At 32.5% G+C, this 19,641-nt stretch overlaps 2 protein-coding genes across 8 annotated transcripts in view; both read right to left on the bottom strand.

Annotated features, from left to right (window-relative positions):
- The window catches only part of LOC129806141 (Na(+)/H(+) exchanger beta-like), a 185,523-nt gene that overhangs the window by 17,389 nt on the left and 148,493 nt on the right, over positions 1-19,641 (bottom strand). Inside the window, exon 2 of the mRNA XM_055854518.1 lies at positions 1,872-4,080. Within this exon, the coding sequence (XP_055710493.1) occupies positions 1,872-2,037 (166 nt within the window). The 5' untranslated portion in view covers positions 2,038-4,080. The remainder of the gene's footprint in view (positions 1-1,871; positions 4,081-19,641) is intronic.
- Positions 2,144-19,641, bottom strand: part of LOC129806137 (sodium/hydrogen exchanger 3) — a 92,498-nt gene continuing 75,000 nt past the window's right edge. For 4 of the 7 annotated variants that reach the window (XM_055854508.1, XM_055854510.1, XM_055854509.1 and 1 more), the window contains one exon: positions 2,144-11,863. In XM_055854508.1, the coding sequence (XP_055710483.1) occupies positions 11,665-11,863 (199 nt within the window). In that variant the 3' untranslated portion in view covers positions 2,144-11,664. Of the gene's footprint in view, positions 11,864-12,239; positions 12,823-19,641 lie in introns of those variants that run through there. The other 3 variants (XM_055854512.1, XM_055854513.1, XM_055854514.1) reach the window with 1 other exon arrangement.

Here is a 19,641-nt window from a genome sequence, read left to right as displayed (position 1 = left end):
TTCCTTTAGTCAATATACATCTTAATGTTGCCTACGATTGAGTAGTGGTTGAATTCCATTAATTTAAATAACTAATGAAAAATGGCTTCATCCCTCACTACCTCTATTCCAAACCTTCCCGGTCTCCCCTATGGATTGGATTACATGGACATATATCTATAAGTATGCAGTTCGTGCAGTTAATACACTGCTGGCAATAATCATAGCTCCACTTTTTCATACTGGAAAATCTTTGAAAAAAAAATTTTTTTTTGGAAAAAAATAAAAAAAAATCATTTGAAGGTATTTTCAAACCGATATGAAAAATTGCCATTTGAATTTCATACCGTTAGAACTGTGAGTACTGTGATAGAACCTTCATCAAAATGGTGATTTTCGGATGACAATAATTAGAGCTTCACTCAATAAATCACTCAATAAATTTGGCTCCAGGGTATTTATTTTCAATCAGTGAAGGTAAATATCTTTTAGTAATTTAATTAATAGCTTTATTAAGCTAAATTAGACTCATTTTTATAAAGTTTTTCATGAATTTTGCTGAAATTTTGTAAGGAACATGTGTAATGAACAAAAATAAGGGATTAATTAAGGTCTTGAAGGGGATGGAAATCGACAACCAAAAATTTTCCATAAAAATGACAAGATCCTATCACCTTTCATCCGAATTTGTCCATATAGCTGACATATATGCATTTTAAATCACTTGTCCCAGGGCTAAAAATCTTCTTTTGTTAGAGGCAAAAGTGTGAAATTTTCGGGAACGTTTTTTCCCAACCTATATATTCGTGATCAGGAAGTGGCGAAACACATTTTGCCAAAGTTTAGGCCCGATCGGAGGACATGAAGAAATTTTGGTAGGATTATTTTGGTAGAATCTCACCTAATACTGTTGAATCATTCCTAATAACGGCCCTACATGATCAAAAATTTTAAAGCCTCTAGAGAGTTTGTTTATCAACTCAGGGGTCCATCAAGCCTAATAAAAAGTGAAGCTATTTTTCACTTTTCCTTGTAAAAATTTTGCGGATATTGCCCCGCGCCTTAAACAAATTTGCTCGTAGTTCTTGTATTATTTCGGCGAACATTATGAAATATGTATTTTTAGATAGTTATTAATGCACGATTTCGAAATATATCAGACTGATAAGTCAATTATCTTTAGGAAAAAACTTGCCAATAGTCTTCAGTGCCTCTACGCAAAAACGTATGGAAAAATGAAATGTCGAGAGGCCCCTGATCAACTGAATGGGGTCGTGTTTAGGTTCGTCCTTGGTTCGGTATTGAAATTTCTGGAAACTTTTAATGAACCGGTTCATAACCGATAATTAATTTTTCCCGAGATGTATTTTGGGCAATGTTTTGAGTTATTTATAAATCGGTTGGGAAGCGGTATTGAACCGGTTATGAACCGATAAGTAATTTTTGTACGAAAGTCAATTTTTATTACTCTTAAAACCATTTTGGGGGACCTTTTGAGTAATTTACAAATCGGTTTAAATCGGTTCAGAACCGGTAAACGGTAAATTATGCGAAAGTACCTTTGAGGTATAGCATCTAGGTCACGAGTTCAAGTACTTCGCATAGCCTGGAATTTTGAGAGAAAGTGGAATTGGTAGAAATTTAAAACTGGTCGAAATTTGACCAATTGAAGGCCTTTGAATCACATTGTACAATATTAAGCCGGGTCATTCAGGGACATTTTAGAGAAGATTTGAGCAGATCGAGCCTTCTGCAAAATTGCTATTCGCTTGGTCACAAATTTTCCGTGATTCCTGTTCAAAGGGAATCCGTGCCACATGATTTTCAGTCTGCATGGTTAATTAATTAAAATTGAAGTGTTGAGGATGATTGAGTTATCATGAAGTACTTACAGATGTGCGTGAGGGAGCAGAAAACGATGATAGCTATCACTCCGATGGGTGTTATGACATTCTCGAAGTTCCATTTGAAAAAGTGGACTCCGGGGGAATTTGGAAGGGAGTAGTCGTGATCCGTCACTGCATCAAAATCCCCAAAAAAGGATTCCACCGGAAACATTTCTGCAATTAAATTGGCAGCTCTGCGACAGAAATATCTCTCCAAAGGCACTTTAGAAATGTTTCAGCCAGCAATGTAATTGCGATTTAATTGAAAACTTCAGTTATTTTTTTGAGGATTCTTTGATTTATTTTCCGTTTCTTTCCACTGTTTTTTTTTTGCTTACTTCATGATGCTAACAATTTGTATTTTTGTCGTACATTTTATCCGATAGAAAATATAAATCTGTTCAACCCAAAAATACAATTTTAATAATTTATTTACCTTCCTGTGTCTTGAATACCGTGTCTTTTATGAATTTCTCATGAAGATCTCTTTTTTCTCCTTATTCTTCTCATTTATTTAAAACAAAAAATACGTGTTTTTTATTAAGTCAGAAAGACTATTTTCTGCATTTTCTTTTTAATCTTTCCTCTTGTAATATATGCAATGAGTAGATAAACACTTGAAACTTTTCAGAATTTCATTAAATCTCAGTTTTTCCTTTTAATTATAAAAATGCACTTTGATGTTTTTTTTAATCATTTTACTAAATGCTTTCGTTTTTTTTTTAGTGTATTCTTCACACAGTTTGATGTTGAGAATTTATTCCATTTTTTTGCTTTCACTCCGCAAAATTGAATTTCTCTGTGCGCATTTTAATAAATTGATCATTTTTCAGTGTCCTCGGAAAATTTTATGTAATTGTTGTAAAATTGTAGAGACTCATTTTAGCTGCAAGTTTCCTTTTTTCTTGCTCTTTATTCACATTGAAAAGAATCTTTGTCAAAAGTTTGTCGAAAGTAGGCCAACTTTGTATGAAAAATACCAAAAGTTTCTAAGTGCATAAATAAGTACATAATTGGATGTTTCGCAAAAAGGAGTTCAATTTTGACAAACAAGTTTGTCTGAAAGGAATGTTCTTTAAAAGTCTTTGTCATAAGTTTGTGTTAAAAACGTCGTTCAGTTGACTTGACGAAACTATTTACATGCCTAAAAATGATACAAACATCCCTTTGACAAACTTTTAACAAACAGCGTTGCGATCCTGGCATTGAGTGCGTTAAGTGTCGCAGAGTTTCGAAATTTTACCAAGTCACAAGGCATTTTCGAGGAAATCCTTTTGACAAACTTTTAACAAACAAAACCTTGCCTCAAAAGAACAGAAGAAAGGTTTTGTATAAAGTTTGTCAAAATAAATCCACTTTACAAAAAGAAAAATAATGACAAATAAGTGGAGTGCGAACTTACTGTTGTCAATTCTTTCGTCAAATTAAAAAAAATCGATAATTGATTAAAAGTACTCCGAAAAAAATGTCTTGTGAAATTAAGAAGAAAGGTTTGTGAAAAGGATGTTCTTCCATACAGAATATGGCAAAGTTTTGTCAAATCGGCGGCCAACTGGATTTTGTTTAAAGTTTGTCAAAGGGATGTTTTTCCATATCAAATGAGAGAAAAAACTTTTGTTAAATTAGTAAATAACATCCTTTTGACAAAATTTTAACAAGATCCAATTGTCCGTTTAACAAGATATTTTTTTTCAAAGTAGGGGAGATCGGAGCAGAATTAACCAGCAAATGAATTTTTCTTTGCCTAAAATGTATTAAAAAAAACATGGGAATTAAAATACTCTTTCTAAGAAAAACTGTATCAATCTACTGTCTAATTCCGTCCCGGTCTTCCCTATCTGTCAAAATTATTTTCCTTATCTGTCAAAGCCGTCATTGAATATTTCTTCGTCAAGATTTTGTAAATATTCGTTCAATTTCTTGTCTATTGTTGTCTTTTTGGCCTGCTGCCATATTATTTATTTTATTTATCTAGGGCAGAGCTGAGCAAGAACCGTTGGAAACCAAATAAACGTCAAAATAGTTTGTCCAGTCAGCGTTTTGAACATTGACGTACAATTTTCATTTGACGTTTATTCGGTTTCAAACGGTTCTTGCTCACTTCTTTTCTAGAGGAAAATACTCTCCCTTCGAATGTTCATGCCTTCGAATTATGTGAATTTTCTTTTATTTTTCCTAAGAGACTTACATATTTCTATTAAATATTAGTAAGCTTCTCAGAAACTTTCAGAAATTTCTCAGAGTACTTTCGTACTTTCCCTTATGTGCTTTCCAAAAGTTTGCTTACGTTGCGTCTGCCGCTGACTTACCATTAACGGCCTCCCCAGGTAAACGGCAGAAACCCTTATCTAGATCTCTTCATCACCCAAATGACAAAACATTTTGTTAAAAAATTGAGCCGCTCAGAGCAAAACCAGGCTATTTTAATAGGGAAATGCATATACGATACTGTTTTCAATATCTCTCCTAAAGATTCTTCATAACGGCTTTGTAAAATTTTGTAAAATTGTTAAATTTCTGAGAAAATCAGTTATTTCGAATTTTACATTCATAATGAACTCCTTTTTTGCTAACTTAATAACTCAGAAAGTTTTTCTGGTAGTTTTTTAATGATTTCTTTTATTCATAGAAAGTTTTGTAAAATTTGTTTCGAACGCACAATTTAAATTTGAAATGTTTAAAATCTGTGGAAATTGTGGAATTACATTCTTGATGAGGCGCCGAGGGCGCTGAAGTTAGAGAGAAGTTTGATGGAATTTGGAGCAGCTGAGTCTTAACAAATTATTTGTTAAAAGTTTGTCGAATTAATTATACTTTATTATTCATTAATTTTCAGACTTTTTCTAGAAAGAATTTAATTTCACAAACATTTATTAGATTGATATTGAGAATTAACTTTATGAAAATTGCATTTGATGGAATGAAAATAAAATAATAATTCTCTTTATCATATCTTGATAAATTTATTGTTTATTTATTTTTGATTTGGCAAGAAATAAATAAATTTGTTATTATGAAATTTACACCAAAAATTGATCTCCTTCTTTTTGCCAACTTCGTCAAAATTTTACGAACTTTTTTTTTCGAAAGTAAAGGTTTGTAATCCTGATTGTGAAAAGGAAAGTTGTTTCATTTAAATTTGAATACGTTTATTAACCAATAGTTTTGCAAAATCATTACACATTTTCCATGAAAAAAAAATCCTTTGACAAATTTTCAGCAAACAGTACAAACCATTTTAATTATCGATTTGACAAACTCTTTGTTGAATACAGTCACATGGATGTGAAAATAACAGAAAATGACAAACCTTTTGTTAATTGTTAGTAATACTTGCAAATTTGACAAAGAAATAAGTAAATAATGTCCCTCCAACGAATAATTTGGTTACTTTAGGCTTTATATTAAAAAACTTAACTCCTTTTTAACATTTCCAAATTCCACAAACTTTTCTGACAATTCTTTTGGCGAAAGAACAGTTTATAAAAAAAGGTTATACCATTTAAAATTGAAAATTTCTTTTTTACCAAAGTTTTAGAAACACTTAGCACATTTTACATGGAAGAACATCCTTTTGACAAACTTTCAACAAACAGAGATTATTCAGAGTTTATTGCGTCAAAATGACATGTGTTTTTATGACGTGCTTCCATCTATCGATTAGTTACCCATTTGACAAACTTTATTGAATTTGTCAAATGGATACAAAATTAACAGAAAATTACAAACCCCTTGTTCATTGTAATGTTTGCAAAATTGACAAACAAATACGCAAATAAACTCTTAACAGATATTTTAAATATTTTAGACCCAACGTCAAAAATTGAACCCCTTTTATACTTTTCCGAATTCCACAAACTTTTTTAATAATTCTTCCTTCAAATTACCAAATTTTTTTCAATGTATTTTTTTAATTTATAAAAGCTTTGTAACACTGTTTTTCAAAAGGGATGTTCTTACATTTCAATTTGAAAATTCTTGTTTGCTAAAGCTTTAAACACACAAAATTGCAAATGTCAACTGATTTTGTATGGTAGAACATCCTTTTGACAAACTTTTCGCAAACAGTACAAATCCTTAAAGTGAGAATTTATTGTGCCAAAATTACAGTTGTTTGTATGGCGTGGTTCCATCTATCGATTAGTTATTCATTTGACAAACTTTTTGTCAAATGGATAGAAAATTAACAGAAAAATGACAATCCTTTTGTTGATTGTTGGTAATGTTTGCAAATTCGACAAGGAAATATGCAAATAATGACCTTCCAAAAAATACTTGGATTATTTTAGGCATTACATCAAAAAATTGAACTCCTTTTGACAAACTTTGCCAAATTCCACAAACTCTTCTGTCAATTCTTTCGTCTTTCCTGAATTTTCCGAAAGAAAATTTTGTGATAAGGGGATGTTCTTCAATTTGAATTTGAAAATGTCTGTTTGCCAACGTTTTTACAAAACTTTGATACTTTTTGTATAGAAGACCATCCTTTTGACAAACTTTTAGCAAACAGGATAAACCGTGCCTTTCAGGGTTTATTCTGTCAAAATGACAGTTGTACGTGCTGCCCTCTAGTCAATCATCCAAATGACAAATTTTGCTTAATATTTGTCAGCTGAATGTAGAAGTTTAAGAAAGTGACCAACCTTTTTGTTTCTTGTTTGTAAAAGTTTGTCAAATATTATATTTATTCAAGAATTTCGTTTAAAATTGACCTCTTTCTGACAAAACCCTGCAAAATTTTAGGAATTTCTGTATTTTTAGATAAGGGTATTACCTTAAAGTGTTCTTAGACTCGATGTTAGTGCGTAAGAAAGATGTTTTCAATTGCTTCAGAAGTCTTAGAATTTTTCACCATTTTATGTTTAATGCTAAATTTCTAGATTATTCTTTACTGTCGTCTAGAAATTCTTCTCCATCTCCCTAGATCTAGAAAATAAAATTGTTTTATATGAAAATAGAGCTTTTTTTTTGTTATAATTATTTTATTGTATAAATAAGACTAAGAACTCTTTTGTAAATCTCACAAATTTCCAAAGTGGAAATCCTTCTTTTGCAAATGCTCATTTTACTTCTTTCACTTTTATTTTTCTCCTTCTGCATGAACAAACCTCGAAGTTAATGCAATTATTTTAATTCCTATTCTGCGTTTTTTTTTCTAAATAAATAAACACCTTCTCACTTTTAGAGATTATTATTTGTTTCTTTTTATAAAATATTTTGGCTAAAATAAGTACACTATTTTTTAAGATCATTTTCTCTTGCAGAATAGACACTTTAATTACGATATCTCACATCATGCTTCTTTTTTTTAATATTTTCACTAAAAGGATAATATTGTCTCTCATTGAGAGTTTTCATCTCAACACGTTAACAAATTTTTTTCATGGGATAAGGGTAATTTTTTTCAACAATTTTTCGCCTCATTACACTTGTTTTTTTTTTTTCATCAAATAACATCGCCTAAACTAGAATGTTTTATCAAGTAAAATTTATCTAACAAATATTTAGGTTCATTCCTCATCCTTCATGCTGTCGAGCAGTAATACTTCAGTCGAATAAATTTCTCTTGGTTTCTTGGACTATTTATTATTTCTTTGCTTATTTTTTCTTGTTGGCATTTACAGGGCAACAGAGTTGAAAAGCATCTGAAGATTGCGATGAGAACCGTTTAAATTTTTTTTAATTGTTTTTTTTTAAGTAGATAAAATTGATTTTGCTATTTGAGATATTGTAACTAAACTTTGTGTATAAGAAATTGAATATTTAATCCTTCCTATAAAATGTTTCTGAGTTTATAGCACAAAAGTTCAATACTATTGAAGCTTTTTTTCAACCGCAAACTTTAAGCTCCACTCAATCAAAGATTACAGCGCATAAATTCCCACTTACTGCGCTAGTTACACTTCCAATAAAAACCTTTTGAATTTCGTCAGTTAAATCAGCATTTGTCGTACCTTCATTTTTGCTATTTTGAGATATATACATATTTGGAATCAGCGTAATTTTGTTTATTAAACGCACTTGAGAAAAAGAAACTTTTATGGACCCAATAAAAATGATTTTAAACAAAAATTATCGTAAGTGCCCTTTATTAATAAACATTTATCAGAATTTGTCACAACTCCAATTTTTCGGGAAGTTACGATAAATTTCCATAAAAAATTTTCAGTAGGGTAAATGTCCTAATTCAAAACCATTTCCAGACGCTTTAACTTTGACAGAAGATTCAGCACATTAAGTTCGTATTTTTTCTGAAGAGAATTACATAAATTTGCTCCTTGTTTCTTCTAGAATGTTACTGTTTAGTGAAAATTCTTTAGATATAATTTGAAAACTTCTTAAATACAAGAAAAATACGCGAGTGTAAAATGCTTCTATTGGAAACAAATTAATCCAAATGGAGACAAGGGAAAGTTTCTAATTGGAGACAAACAGAGTAAGTGAAACCGCGACGAAAGGCTTCCAAAACCTTTTTGAGTTGCTCCTGGGTGCAGGATTTGTTCTTATTCCTGGTCTTTTCTCATCTAAAACAATAGGAAAATCTCTCCAAAAAAATCATATTTCCAGGGTTTCCTATTGAAGGATTTGCAGACACTTCAGAAAAACCCTTTTTGTTCACGAAATAGGTAATTATTTCATTTGAAAACTTCACGTACCGTTAACAATAAAGATTAGCACTTAATTTAACTAAAATTAGCCAGAAATGTGACATTAAATGTTAAACAAAACGAAAAAACAACAGTCATCTTATTGTGTTTTTCATTGGAAAACATGGCCGATCGATGAAAAATTCGATGGTAAAAAGTTACACTTTTAATTTTACTGAGAAATTAACAAATTTGTGAATATGAATGGATTTTCGTTTTATTTGGAGCAAAATTAACTAAATAATGAAAATTTGGCATAGAAAATATATAAATATAATAATTTAGTACTGTATTAATCGTGAAAACAATGATGTCCCATTTAGAATAGCGAAAAATTTCAATTTTTAGCAGGTTTGAAAATAGATTAATTTACCCTAATCAGTATTTACCGTAACTTTTTTTGCTCATTTTGGATTGCAATTTGCAGCAAAAATGTAATATTTCTCATTAAATCGTTTATAAACTCTTCCAAATATCCAAAGACGGCGGAGTAATGCAATATGAAATCATTTTTATTCAATAGTGAGAAAAATTCCTGTCCATCTGTTATTAATTCAAAACAAACCAAGAGACGATGCACACAAAATTTATTCAATAAAACTTATGAAATAAAAGCTTTTAATGACAGGGATAGAAGTTTAATTGACTAATTTAGTCAAATAAAGGCGCTTATTATCACTAGAATAATTCAAATTGATATAATGCATTTTAGAAAATTCTCGTAACTTCCACGATTTTCATACATTGGAAGTTACGGCTTTATAAACGATGGAAGTTATGATAAAATCTTTTTGTCTTTCACCGGACATATAGCTCAATATCTCAGCTTCTTAATCATTTTATAAAGATTTTATCGAGTTAACTTATAAAGCATGTCCCGGATTTAACACACAGTGCGAAGGGTTATATTACGCTTGAAGGAACTAAAGACTGTTGTTCGATAGCCAGGATGTGGCAGAAAACCTGGAGCTGTAGACAAGAGGATGGAGAAGAGAGTGTTGGCGCTTTTCCAGAAGCAACCTTGCCTTTCAGTCAGAGATGTGGGCAAGCTGGGTATCTCCAAGAGCTTAGTGCAGAGAATCAAAGAGAATAACGGACTGATAACGTACAAAGCTCAAGCTGCTCCACATCGCACGGACAAGCAGAAGCAAAGTGCCAAAACGAGGTCGAGAAATCTGAGTGATCGAGTTTTGAAAGGCTTTCAAGGATGCATTTTGATGGACGACGAAACTGTCGTAAAAGGTGAATTTACTGAGTTTCCCGGCCGACAATTTTACACGGCATTTTTACGGGTGTAGCCAGCAAGTACAGGTTCAAAGAGACGACAAGTTTCCGAAGAAATATGTGGTTTGGATGACAATCTGCTCTTGTGGACGTCGCAGCGAAGAATTTTTCGTGACAGGGACGATGAACGCGGATATCTACATTAAAGAGTGCCTCCAAAAACGACTTTTGCCACTGTATCAAAGCCACGACATCCCTCCTCTATTTTGGTCTGATTTGGCATTATGTCATTACGCGAAAGCCACCCTGGAATGGTTTTCCAACAACAATGTCAAATAGGTAGATAAGAAGGTCAACCCGCCCTGCACTCCAGAAGTCCGTCCCCAGGACTTCACACGAAAGTGGAAGAAAGTCGTCAGAGATCGTGGGGACGACCTTGTCCAGAGCCTTATGAGAGGAGTAAAGGAGATGATGCGAAGATTTCGCGGAGAAACCGCTTGAATAAAAAACCATAAAGTGTATTTGAATCACAATGAAATACCCTTTCAAGAAATATAAATAGTATTTTTATTATGTACTATAGTTTTTTTTTAATGATTTTCTCATTTTTAAGCTGAACTGAAAATTTCGTCTCCTGAATAGTTCTCAAAAGGAAGTTACGACAAATGCTGATTTAACTGACGATTTATAGCACAAAAGCTCAAGATCTTTAAACCTTTTTCGGTTAGGAAATTTTAAGCTTCAACTAAGCACGGATTGGAGAGCATCCTTTCCCACGTGTTTCGCCAATCACACTTAATATAAAATTTTTTGAGTTTATAGCACGAAAGCTCAATATCGTTGAAGCTTTCTCTAATGAAGTACCTTAAAGCTTCAACCAAGCATGGAATAGGAAGCATCGTTTCGCACGTGTTTCGCTAGTCACACTCCCTATAAAATTTTTTGAGTTTATAGCACGAAAGCTCAATATATTTGCAGCTTTCTGTAATGAAGGAGCTTGAAGCTTCAACCAATCCCAGAATGGGGAGCATTGTTTCTCACGTATTTCGCTAGTCTCACTTCCTATAAAATCTCTCAAGTTTATAGCACGAAGCTCAATATTGATAAAGCTATCTGTAATGAGGGAGCTTAAAGCTTCAACCAAGCACGGAATGGAGAGCATTGTTTCTCATGTGTTTCTCTAGTTACACTTCCTTTAAAATCTTTCAAGTTTATACCACGAAGCTCAATATAGTTCTAGCTTTCTGTAATGAGGGAACTTTAAGCTTAAGCAAAGTAGGGAATGGGGAGTACCGTTTCTTACGTGTTTCGTCAGTCATACTTCCTATAAAATCTTTCAAGTTTATAGCACGAAAGTTCAATATATTTGAAGCTTTCTGTAATGAGGGAGCTTTGACGTTCATCCAATCTGAGAACAGAAAATAGCATTTTCCCTTCTCTCAATTCTTTTAATTTTTTTAAAAATATTTTTTTTAGCTGGAATAATAAATTAATACTGCAAGACAAAAATGTTCTTTCGAGGATCTTGAGATTCTTTTAGCTTTGGTTCATTTGTAAGTACATTAGATGTTTATTTAATAAAAAGTGTTAAGTACCTAAATACTCTTTTTCTGAGGCAGATTTATAGAAAAATAATCGGTATAAAAATATATAGGTAATGATGAGTAAATTGTAAAGTACAAAAAGTATAGCTGAAAATTTAATAAAGTTCTTTTGGGGTAAAAAAAAGTCATCTGAGATCTCTTCAACTCTGTTTACCTTAAATGAGAAATGATTTTCTCATGTATCGTATTAGTAATTCAGAGATTCTCTTCGTCTCGGAATCATTCTCTCATTCATGCAATCAGAAATCCAGACACAATCACACACTAAATGATAACTTCCAAAGGCCATTCAATGCTCAAAGTGCTACCCTTTCTCAGGAATTTTCACGTATCCTTGCCATCATCCTCCTCATCGCTGTCGGATTCAGTGCTGCTGTTGGACAGGAGTGCCTCTGCCTGTGGATTCATCCCTCGTGGCTGTTTCTTGGGCGTTGTCATTCGGAGAAGTGGGATCGGTTGATTTCGTACACCGTACTTCTCCCTCGAAAGTGATTTCGTGTAGTTCTCCTCCGGAATTGCCTCCCTAAATTAATCAGCCGAAAAAATTGACATTCAAGGATAAATTTGGAAGGATGGATGGGGAGGTTAGGATGAGGGAAAACAAAAATAGAAAATAGTTACTTAACAAATAAATATTTCCCTAATTAATATTGGTGTGACAATTATTTTTCTGCATTTTTCTAACATTTTCTTTTTGATTTTGTTGCACACATTGATTGCTGATTGGAATTTCTTCCAAAAAACAAAAATTCTAAATTTCTTTTATTTCTCTTTGTAAAACTATAAAACATTCATTTTTTTCGCAAAAAAAAATTTATTTGCTTTAGATGTTTGTTAGTTAATACATCATGCATAAGCTACATTGTGCATATGCTTCATGCCAAAAGCTCTCACAAAAGTTTCATGCAATTTCTTTATTAGTCTCAATCTTACATAATTTCTAACCACCAGAAAAGGAAATTAATTAAATTAAAATAGCTAATAAATATTTTTTTGGTGCACTATAAAAGAACAAAAAAAATAATAAAGTCTTAAAACCTAAAAAAAAAACAAAAATAAAAGAAAACCAACTTACAACATTTCATCAAGAGACATTTTGATTAGAAAGATCTTCATGCAAAAGAGATAGATCAGATTTTTTTGGTTGGAGAGGGCTTTATAGGGGAAAGTAGCTTTCGCTTTTACCATCATGCAACATAGTTTTTTCATTTGCTTGAAATTTTAAGTGTTTCTGCGTCATATTCTCAGGGTAACACTCAAATTTTTCTTGCACTCTCAGACAGAATTTGTGATTATTTTTTTTTGGGGGTTCTGATTTGCTGAAGGATGCTACAAAGCGGTCGCATGCATTTGGATGATTATTTTGATATTTTTTTTAGTGGTTACAGCTTTGTCTTATGGTCAGAAGATGAACTACTACGGATATTTGGCGAAGGTAAATGCTCAAACATACGGCTGGGCCGCCGTCCGGTCACGAGCAGTCTGCGGAGGAAACACAAAAATAGCCAGAATTGTAGGGAAAAACATGCAATTAATAAGAAAGTAAAAAAAATAAATCATAAGTAAAAGAGATTAATTAAATAAATTTTATTGCTTTAAATTAGGGTTGTGTTTTTTAAGGTTATTCATTGAACTTCAGAAATATAACCTTACTTTGAGGTTATATACAAAGTTAGGTTAGAAATACATCTTCCTTTGAAAGCTTAGATTAGAAGCTTGACTTACGCTTTAAATGACAAAATATTAAAATTTGGTTATGAATTTACAAATTTATAAATATTTGGTTATGGTAATTTATAGGTTATATTTTCATTCGAGATTTAACATAACCTCAAAAATAATTCTAGCTAAGTAAAATTAAGGGGGAGTGTCAATCAGAATGCCAAAACGGAAAGGAAACGACCGATTACAGAAATTTTTGATATATGTTTATACATATTCAAAGTACTTAACTCTTTCGTCTCTTTTGGGACTCTGAGTACCCAAAAGCAGAATATGAATATTCAGTGAAAAACAATGTTTTTTAATTATTCAGAACTGAAAAAATCAGATTCTTGTGGATGATTACAAATTATAAGGATGTCCAAATGTAAGATAATTTTTGTAGGACCTCAATTAATTCCTGAGCTTAGATATTTTTGATTAAAAAATGGTGAAATTGGCTTGCAGCATATGATGCGGTCCGGAAAGAGTTAAATGACAAAATATTAAAAATTTGGTTATGAATTTACAAATTAATATTTGGTTATGATAATTTATAGGTTATGTTTTCATTCGGGATTTAAAATAACCTCAAAAATATTTATACATAAGTAAAATTAAGGAGGGAGTGTCAATCAGAAGGCCAAAAAGGAAAGGAAACCACCGAGATTATTGAAATTTTTGATATATGATTATACTACATATTTAGAGTACTTAAGTAATTTTTTTTTTGAGAAAAAATATTACAAAATAACGGACTAATGCGTAGTCCAATAGGGCGCCTCGTCGCAGTACTCCCTTATTTGCGGGAAATCTAGAGCTCGTAATTTTTGCCTGAGAAAGAGAATATAAAAAAACGGAACTCTCTCTCTAGGTTTTTTAAAAAAGATACATTTTTCGGAGAAACTAGAAAAGAAAATGCCGAAGAGTAAAAGCTTTTAATCATTTCATTCAAAGTGCAGAAAAACACGCCTCAAAGTTTTGGATGTGCGCTCGAGCGCAGGCAAATCTGCTCAGTGCTCATTTGCTTTCAACTCTGTATCTTCGGAAATACTTCTAATAAGCTTCTGAACTATTTATGTTATATTCTTATATAGTTTATCTATCGATTTTAACAATAAAAAAATACAGATCTATTTTCACTTTGTAATTAAAATCCCAAAGAGCCTAAATGCCGAATACGTTGAAATCCCGAAAAGGCAAAATCCCGAAAGCCAAAATCCAGAACGGGTCGAAATCTCGAAAAACCAAAATCCTGAAAGATAAAATCCCGAAAGCTAAAATCCCGAATTCGTCGCAAATCCCCAAAAACCAAAATCCCGAAACTTAAGATTCCGAATGGGCCGAAATCCCGAAAGCCAAAATCCCGAATTCGTCGCAAATCCCAAAAAACCAAAATCCCGAAACTTAAAATCCCGAATGGGCCGAAATCCCGAAAGCCAAAATCCCGAATTCGTTGCAAATCCTGAAAAACCAAAATTCCGAAATCCAAAATTTCGAAAACTAAAATCCCGAATTTGTCGAAACCCCGAATGTGTTGAAATCCCGAAAAGCCAAAATCCCGAGAGCCAAAATCTTGGAAGCCAAAACTCCGAGAGCCAAAATTTCGAAAACCAAAATCCCGAAAGCCAAAATCCCGAATACATCGGAATTCCGACAAGCCAAAATCCCGAAAACGGAAATCTTGAATAGGTCGAAATTCCGAAAGCCAAAATTCCGAAAGTCAAAATCCCGAAATCCAAAATTTCGAAAATTAAAATCCAGAAAGAAAAAATACCGAATTTGTCGAAATCCCGAATGCGTTGAAATCCCGAAAGTTCAAAATCCCGAAAGTTCAAAATCCCGAAAGTTCAAAATCCCGAAAGTTCAAAATCCCGAATAGGTCGAAATCCCGAGAGCCAAATTTCCGAAAGCCAAATACCTGAATGGATCGAAATTTCAAAAGCTAAAACCTTAATGGGGCCAAAATCTCGAAAGCCAAAATCTCGAAAGCCAAAATCCCAAAAAGCCTAAATCCCGATCGAAATCCCGAAAACGAAAATCCCGAATAGGTCGAAAATCTGAAAGCCAAAATTTCGAAAACCAAAATCCTGAATGGATCTAAATTCCAAAATCCTAAATTTCAATTGGGCCAAAATCCCGTAAGCTAAAATTCCGAAAACCAAAATTCTGAATGGGTCGAAATCCAGAATGCGTCGAAATCTCATTTTCGGCAAAATCCCGAATGTCAAAATCCTGAATAGGTCGAAATTCCGAAAGTCAAAATCTCATTTTCGCCAAAATCCCGAAAGCCATAATTCCGAAAGACAAATTTCGAAAGCCAAAATCCCGAATGCGTTGAAATCCCAAAATGCCAAAATCTCGAATTTTGGCAACCCAAGAATTCATTTAAGTCAAGAAGAAATATAGCATTATACAACCAAAATTCTTATAATCTGCTTGTAGTACTCTTGGTTCCGTCACTGATACTCCTAAAAGGAAATTTGCATCGTGTTAAAGAAGAGGTTCTACAAGAGTTTGAAGATAAAATCATCATTATAAGCCTTTTAAAGGTACATAAAACTTGTAAAAGTATTTATACGGATAAGGATGCACTTCATCGCGCCCGTGAGCGCTTCAGGGCCAGGATGGAGTCTGTTGTGGCGGTGGGAGCGGGATAAATCAAATAAATGTAATCTATAACACTCAATAAAAGAAATCATGAAGACAAACATTTTTCTTTTTTACCTAAGATGTAATAAATATTAGTAAGAATAAGAAGATGAATAAGTCTCAATTTAAAACACGCTACATTTCAAATAGAAAAAGTCCTTTAACTCTTTCCGGACCGCAGCATATGCTGCAAGTCAATTTCACAATTTTTAATCAAAAATATCTAAGCTCAGGAATTAATTGAAGTCCTACAAAAAAATCTTACATTTGGACATCCTTATAGTTTGTAATCATCCACAAGAATCGGATTTTTATCAGTTCTGAATAATTAAAAAAACATTGTTTTTGATAGAAGATGCATATGCTTCTTTGGGTACTACAGTCCCAAAAGAGACGAAAGAGTTAAGGATGTAAAATTCGAAATATGAGCCAGGATCTTGGGTTAAGACCAATGTAACCTCACTTTCATAAATCATCTCTTTGCTTTGATTGCAATCTGAGCCAATCTGAGCAAGTATCACGTTTGAAATTATTATTAATTTCAGAATATTCTCATTAAATTTCAAAGATACAGAAATGCACTCTGTCGTGATATTTCATTAAAATTCTCTTCTGTCAATCTTCATGTGTGCACTATGTACCTTAACAATTAATTAACAAAAAGTAAATGAAGAATTCTTCACTTTCAAAGGAATCTGTCTTATACAAAGTCATCAACAAAAGTTTAATAAAACACAACCCTAAATGAAGCATCATGCTGAAATATGAGCCCAAAGGAAGCCCATTACTTGTACCATACCAGTAAATTTTTGTACACTCTCAAAGTCAGCTAGTTTACAAAGTATTAACTTCCAAAGAAGCCTCCAAAATTCACCCTAGAACGTTAGTAAATTGTTCATTGCCTGCACTCTATGCTACGACTTAGTAGTGCAATTTGGTGTTAATATTTGAGATCATGACCAATTTTTAGATGCTCTTGAGGCACATTAAATGGATAATGGGAAGGAATTAGTTGCAAAGAGATTAATTTTAGCACAACTAGCTGACTTGTAGTCGAGCACAAAAATCCACAAGCTCAAAATCAATGCTAAAAAAAGAGCCACCACCGGAAGTTCCATAAAAGAGAATATTCAAGAAGGAAGAAAACATAAAATAGCTGTAAGTGGGAGGAACATGTTAAAAAGCAGGATTTGTCGTCATGAAAGTGGGATAGTTTTTTTTTCTGTGTGTTTTGCTTGTCATAAGAAGTGTGTGCAGAAATTGTTGAATATCTTGTGTGTATCTTCCTGCAAATTATGTCCCCAATAAATCTTCTGCAAATTGGGAAGATTTCAGGGCGCTATGATAATCTTAAAGAGGAACAACACAGTGAATTTTAACCATCTTCTTTTATTTATTTTTTGTTTTGTGCGAAAAAGACGTTTACAGAATAAGTTCCAGAGACCGATACTGGGATCGCTAGCGCAGCATTTTTCATAAGTCCGTTAATACACCATCTTTGTACACAGCTCTCTCCGTTATCCGGATGACGGATTTTCTTTTTTCTATTTTGCGCTGTGTAAATTTATTTTCTGTCGAAAAGTAACAAATTTTCTACGTGGGGCGCTTATGTTTCATTTTGTACCACAGTTAACCCTTTAAGGACGATTGGGTCACCCGTGACCCATAGAGAAAATAATTTTTCCTGACTACCTGAAGTTATTTCTTTCTAATGTTTGTACCTAATCACAAAGTAGAAAGATGTAGGAATCTAGGATATTTTCTGCAAATCTCCAGCTATTTGGTATATAAAAAATATTTGAGCTCAAAAATGACGAATTTTCAAATTTTCACATTGGTGCTTGAATTTTAATATTTTTAATTTTTTTAAGCAAAAACCTCTTGGGACTGGAAACTATAATAACTATACATAATATTTCTCAACAAAGTAAAAATTATAGTTTATTGGTATTTTCAGGAAGGCTTCATAATTTTCATGGGTCATATATGACCCAATCGTCCTAAAGGTAAAAAAACACCGAATCTGTCACTAGTGGATTTTCGAAGACTTGAGGCTAGACTGTTTCAGGTTTTTGTTTATGTGTGCGCAAAATAGTTAATTATTCGTGTAATATTGCGTGATATATCAATAAGCTGAGATTTCCCAGTGCAATACTGACTGAAAAAGGTAATATTTTGATAATTTATAAGATACTTCTGCGTATTATGTTGTAAATTCATAACTTTTTACTCTTGTAGATGACTTCAAAAATAGAAAAAAAATTTCATGATCAATGAACCCGAAATTATCCACATATTATGTCCAGAAGATAGCGATGATGCCGACAATCTTGTCCTGAACGAAAGAAACATAATATATTTGGAACAAGACGTGGAAGAAGTGCACTTTGAAGTCTTCATCGAAAACGCATCAACTCCGGAAGAACTCCCGGGTCCACAGCAATATGCAACAGTACGGTGCAATATGCAACCGTAATTTTGAGATTGATTCTATCGCATTATGGGGATTGTTTTTATCGCATTATGGGGTTGTTTTTTATCCCAGTTTGGGATTGTTTTTATCGCATTATGAAATTATTTATATCATACAATGTTATTGAATCTATCCCAAAAAGTTATTGATTTTATAAAATTGTGCGATTGATTTTATCGCATAATGGGATTGTTTTTATTGCATTATGGGACAGTTTTTATCGCATTTTGGGATTGTTTTTATCGCATTATGGGATTGTGATTATGAGATTATGATAAAAATGGAATAAATACAGTCCCATAATGCGATAAAAATAATCCCATTGTAGGATAAAAATAATACAACTTGTTCCTAAAATGTGGATGTCTAAAAATCAATCACATTATCGGATAAAATCAATCGCACTGGTTTCTAAAATTCCATCTCAAAATGCGAAGAAAACAATCCAATTTGTTCATAAAATTTCGGATTTCTAAAAATCTATCACATTCTGGGATAAAATCAATTACATTGTTTCTAAAATTCAATCCCATTTCTCCTATGGATTCAAGAAATTTTAGGATATTTCTGAGGTAAAAATCATGGGACTGAAACATTCCATGAAGATTGAATCTGGATACTTGGAAAATTCTCTGAGTGTAGACATAAATGCTTTCTACACCCGACAAATAATATCTGCAGATATCTTTAAGATTTCTGTAGAGAAAATCTACACCTCTACAGAATATCTGCAGATAATATCTGTAGATATTCTTACGAATTTTATTTGGGCTTGGGACAAAATTCGTCAGAATATTTCGGCAGATTTTCTGACGAATCTCTGACGAATTTCTGTAGATATTCTGCCGATTTTCTGTAGATTTTTTCTACATTCCAGACTTTCGAGACAAGATGTGTCAGAAGAGATGGAAAAATTTTTCACTGAAGTTTGCAAAATTCAATAGAGTTATTTTTTGTGATATCACGGTGTTTATATAAAATAAAGAATTCTGCGACGCCGTGTTACAAGTAGAGAAAAGTGAAGTGAAAACTTTAAGCAGAGTATCGACCTAAATTTCGTGTTTTTGTATCATTCCATGGGCGATTTTTAAAAAATTAGTATTTTTGCTCGCAGTTTTTTTACGTATCTAAAATGTGTACTCGGTAATGCTTGTTAAGCAGAACATACTATTTTCTTTATAACTCCTACAGTTTCTACATAAATCAACAATATTTTTGTGAAGTAATGGACACTATGCCGATTTTCTCGGCAGAAATTCTACCGAAAATCTGTAGATTTTCTAGCAGAAATTCAGCAGAAAATCTACAGATTTTCTCTGAATACACTGGAATATACCGTTAAAATTCAAAAAACCTCAGAGTAAAATCGGCAGGTAGAATAATGATTTGACGGGCAATTATGCCGAAGTAATCATCAAGATCGGTTAAGCACGTGTTCGAAATAATTGAGGTTATGTGTTATTGTGGGAAATGAA

The sequence above is a fragment of the Phlebotomus papatasi genome, chromosome 3, assembly GCF_024763615.1.
Source record: "Phlebotomus papatasi isolate M1 chromosome 3, Ppap_2.1, whole genome shotgun sequence".
Taxonomy (NCBI): Eukaryota; Metazoa; Arthropoda; class Insecta; order Diptera; family Psychodidae; genus Phlebotomus; species Phlebotomus papatasi.
The sequence above is the reverse complement of the archived record's forward strand: the minus strand, read 5'-3'. Positions and strand labels throughout refer to the sequence as shown.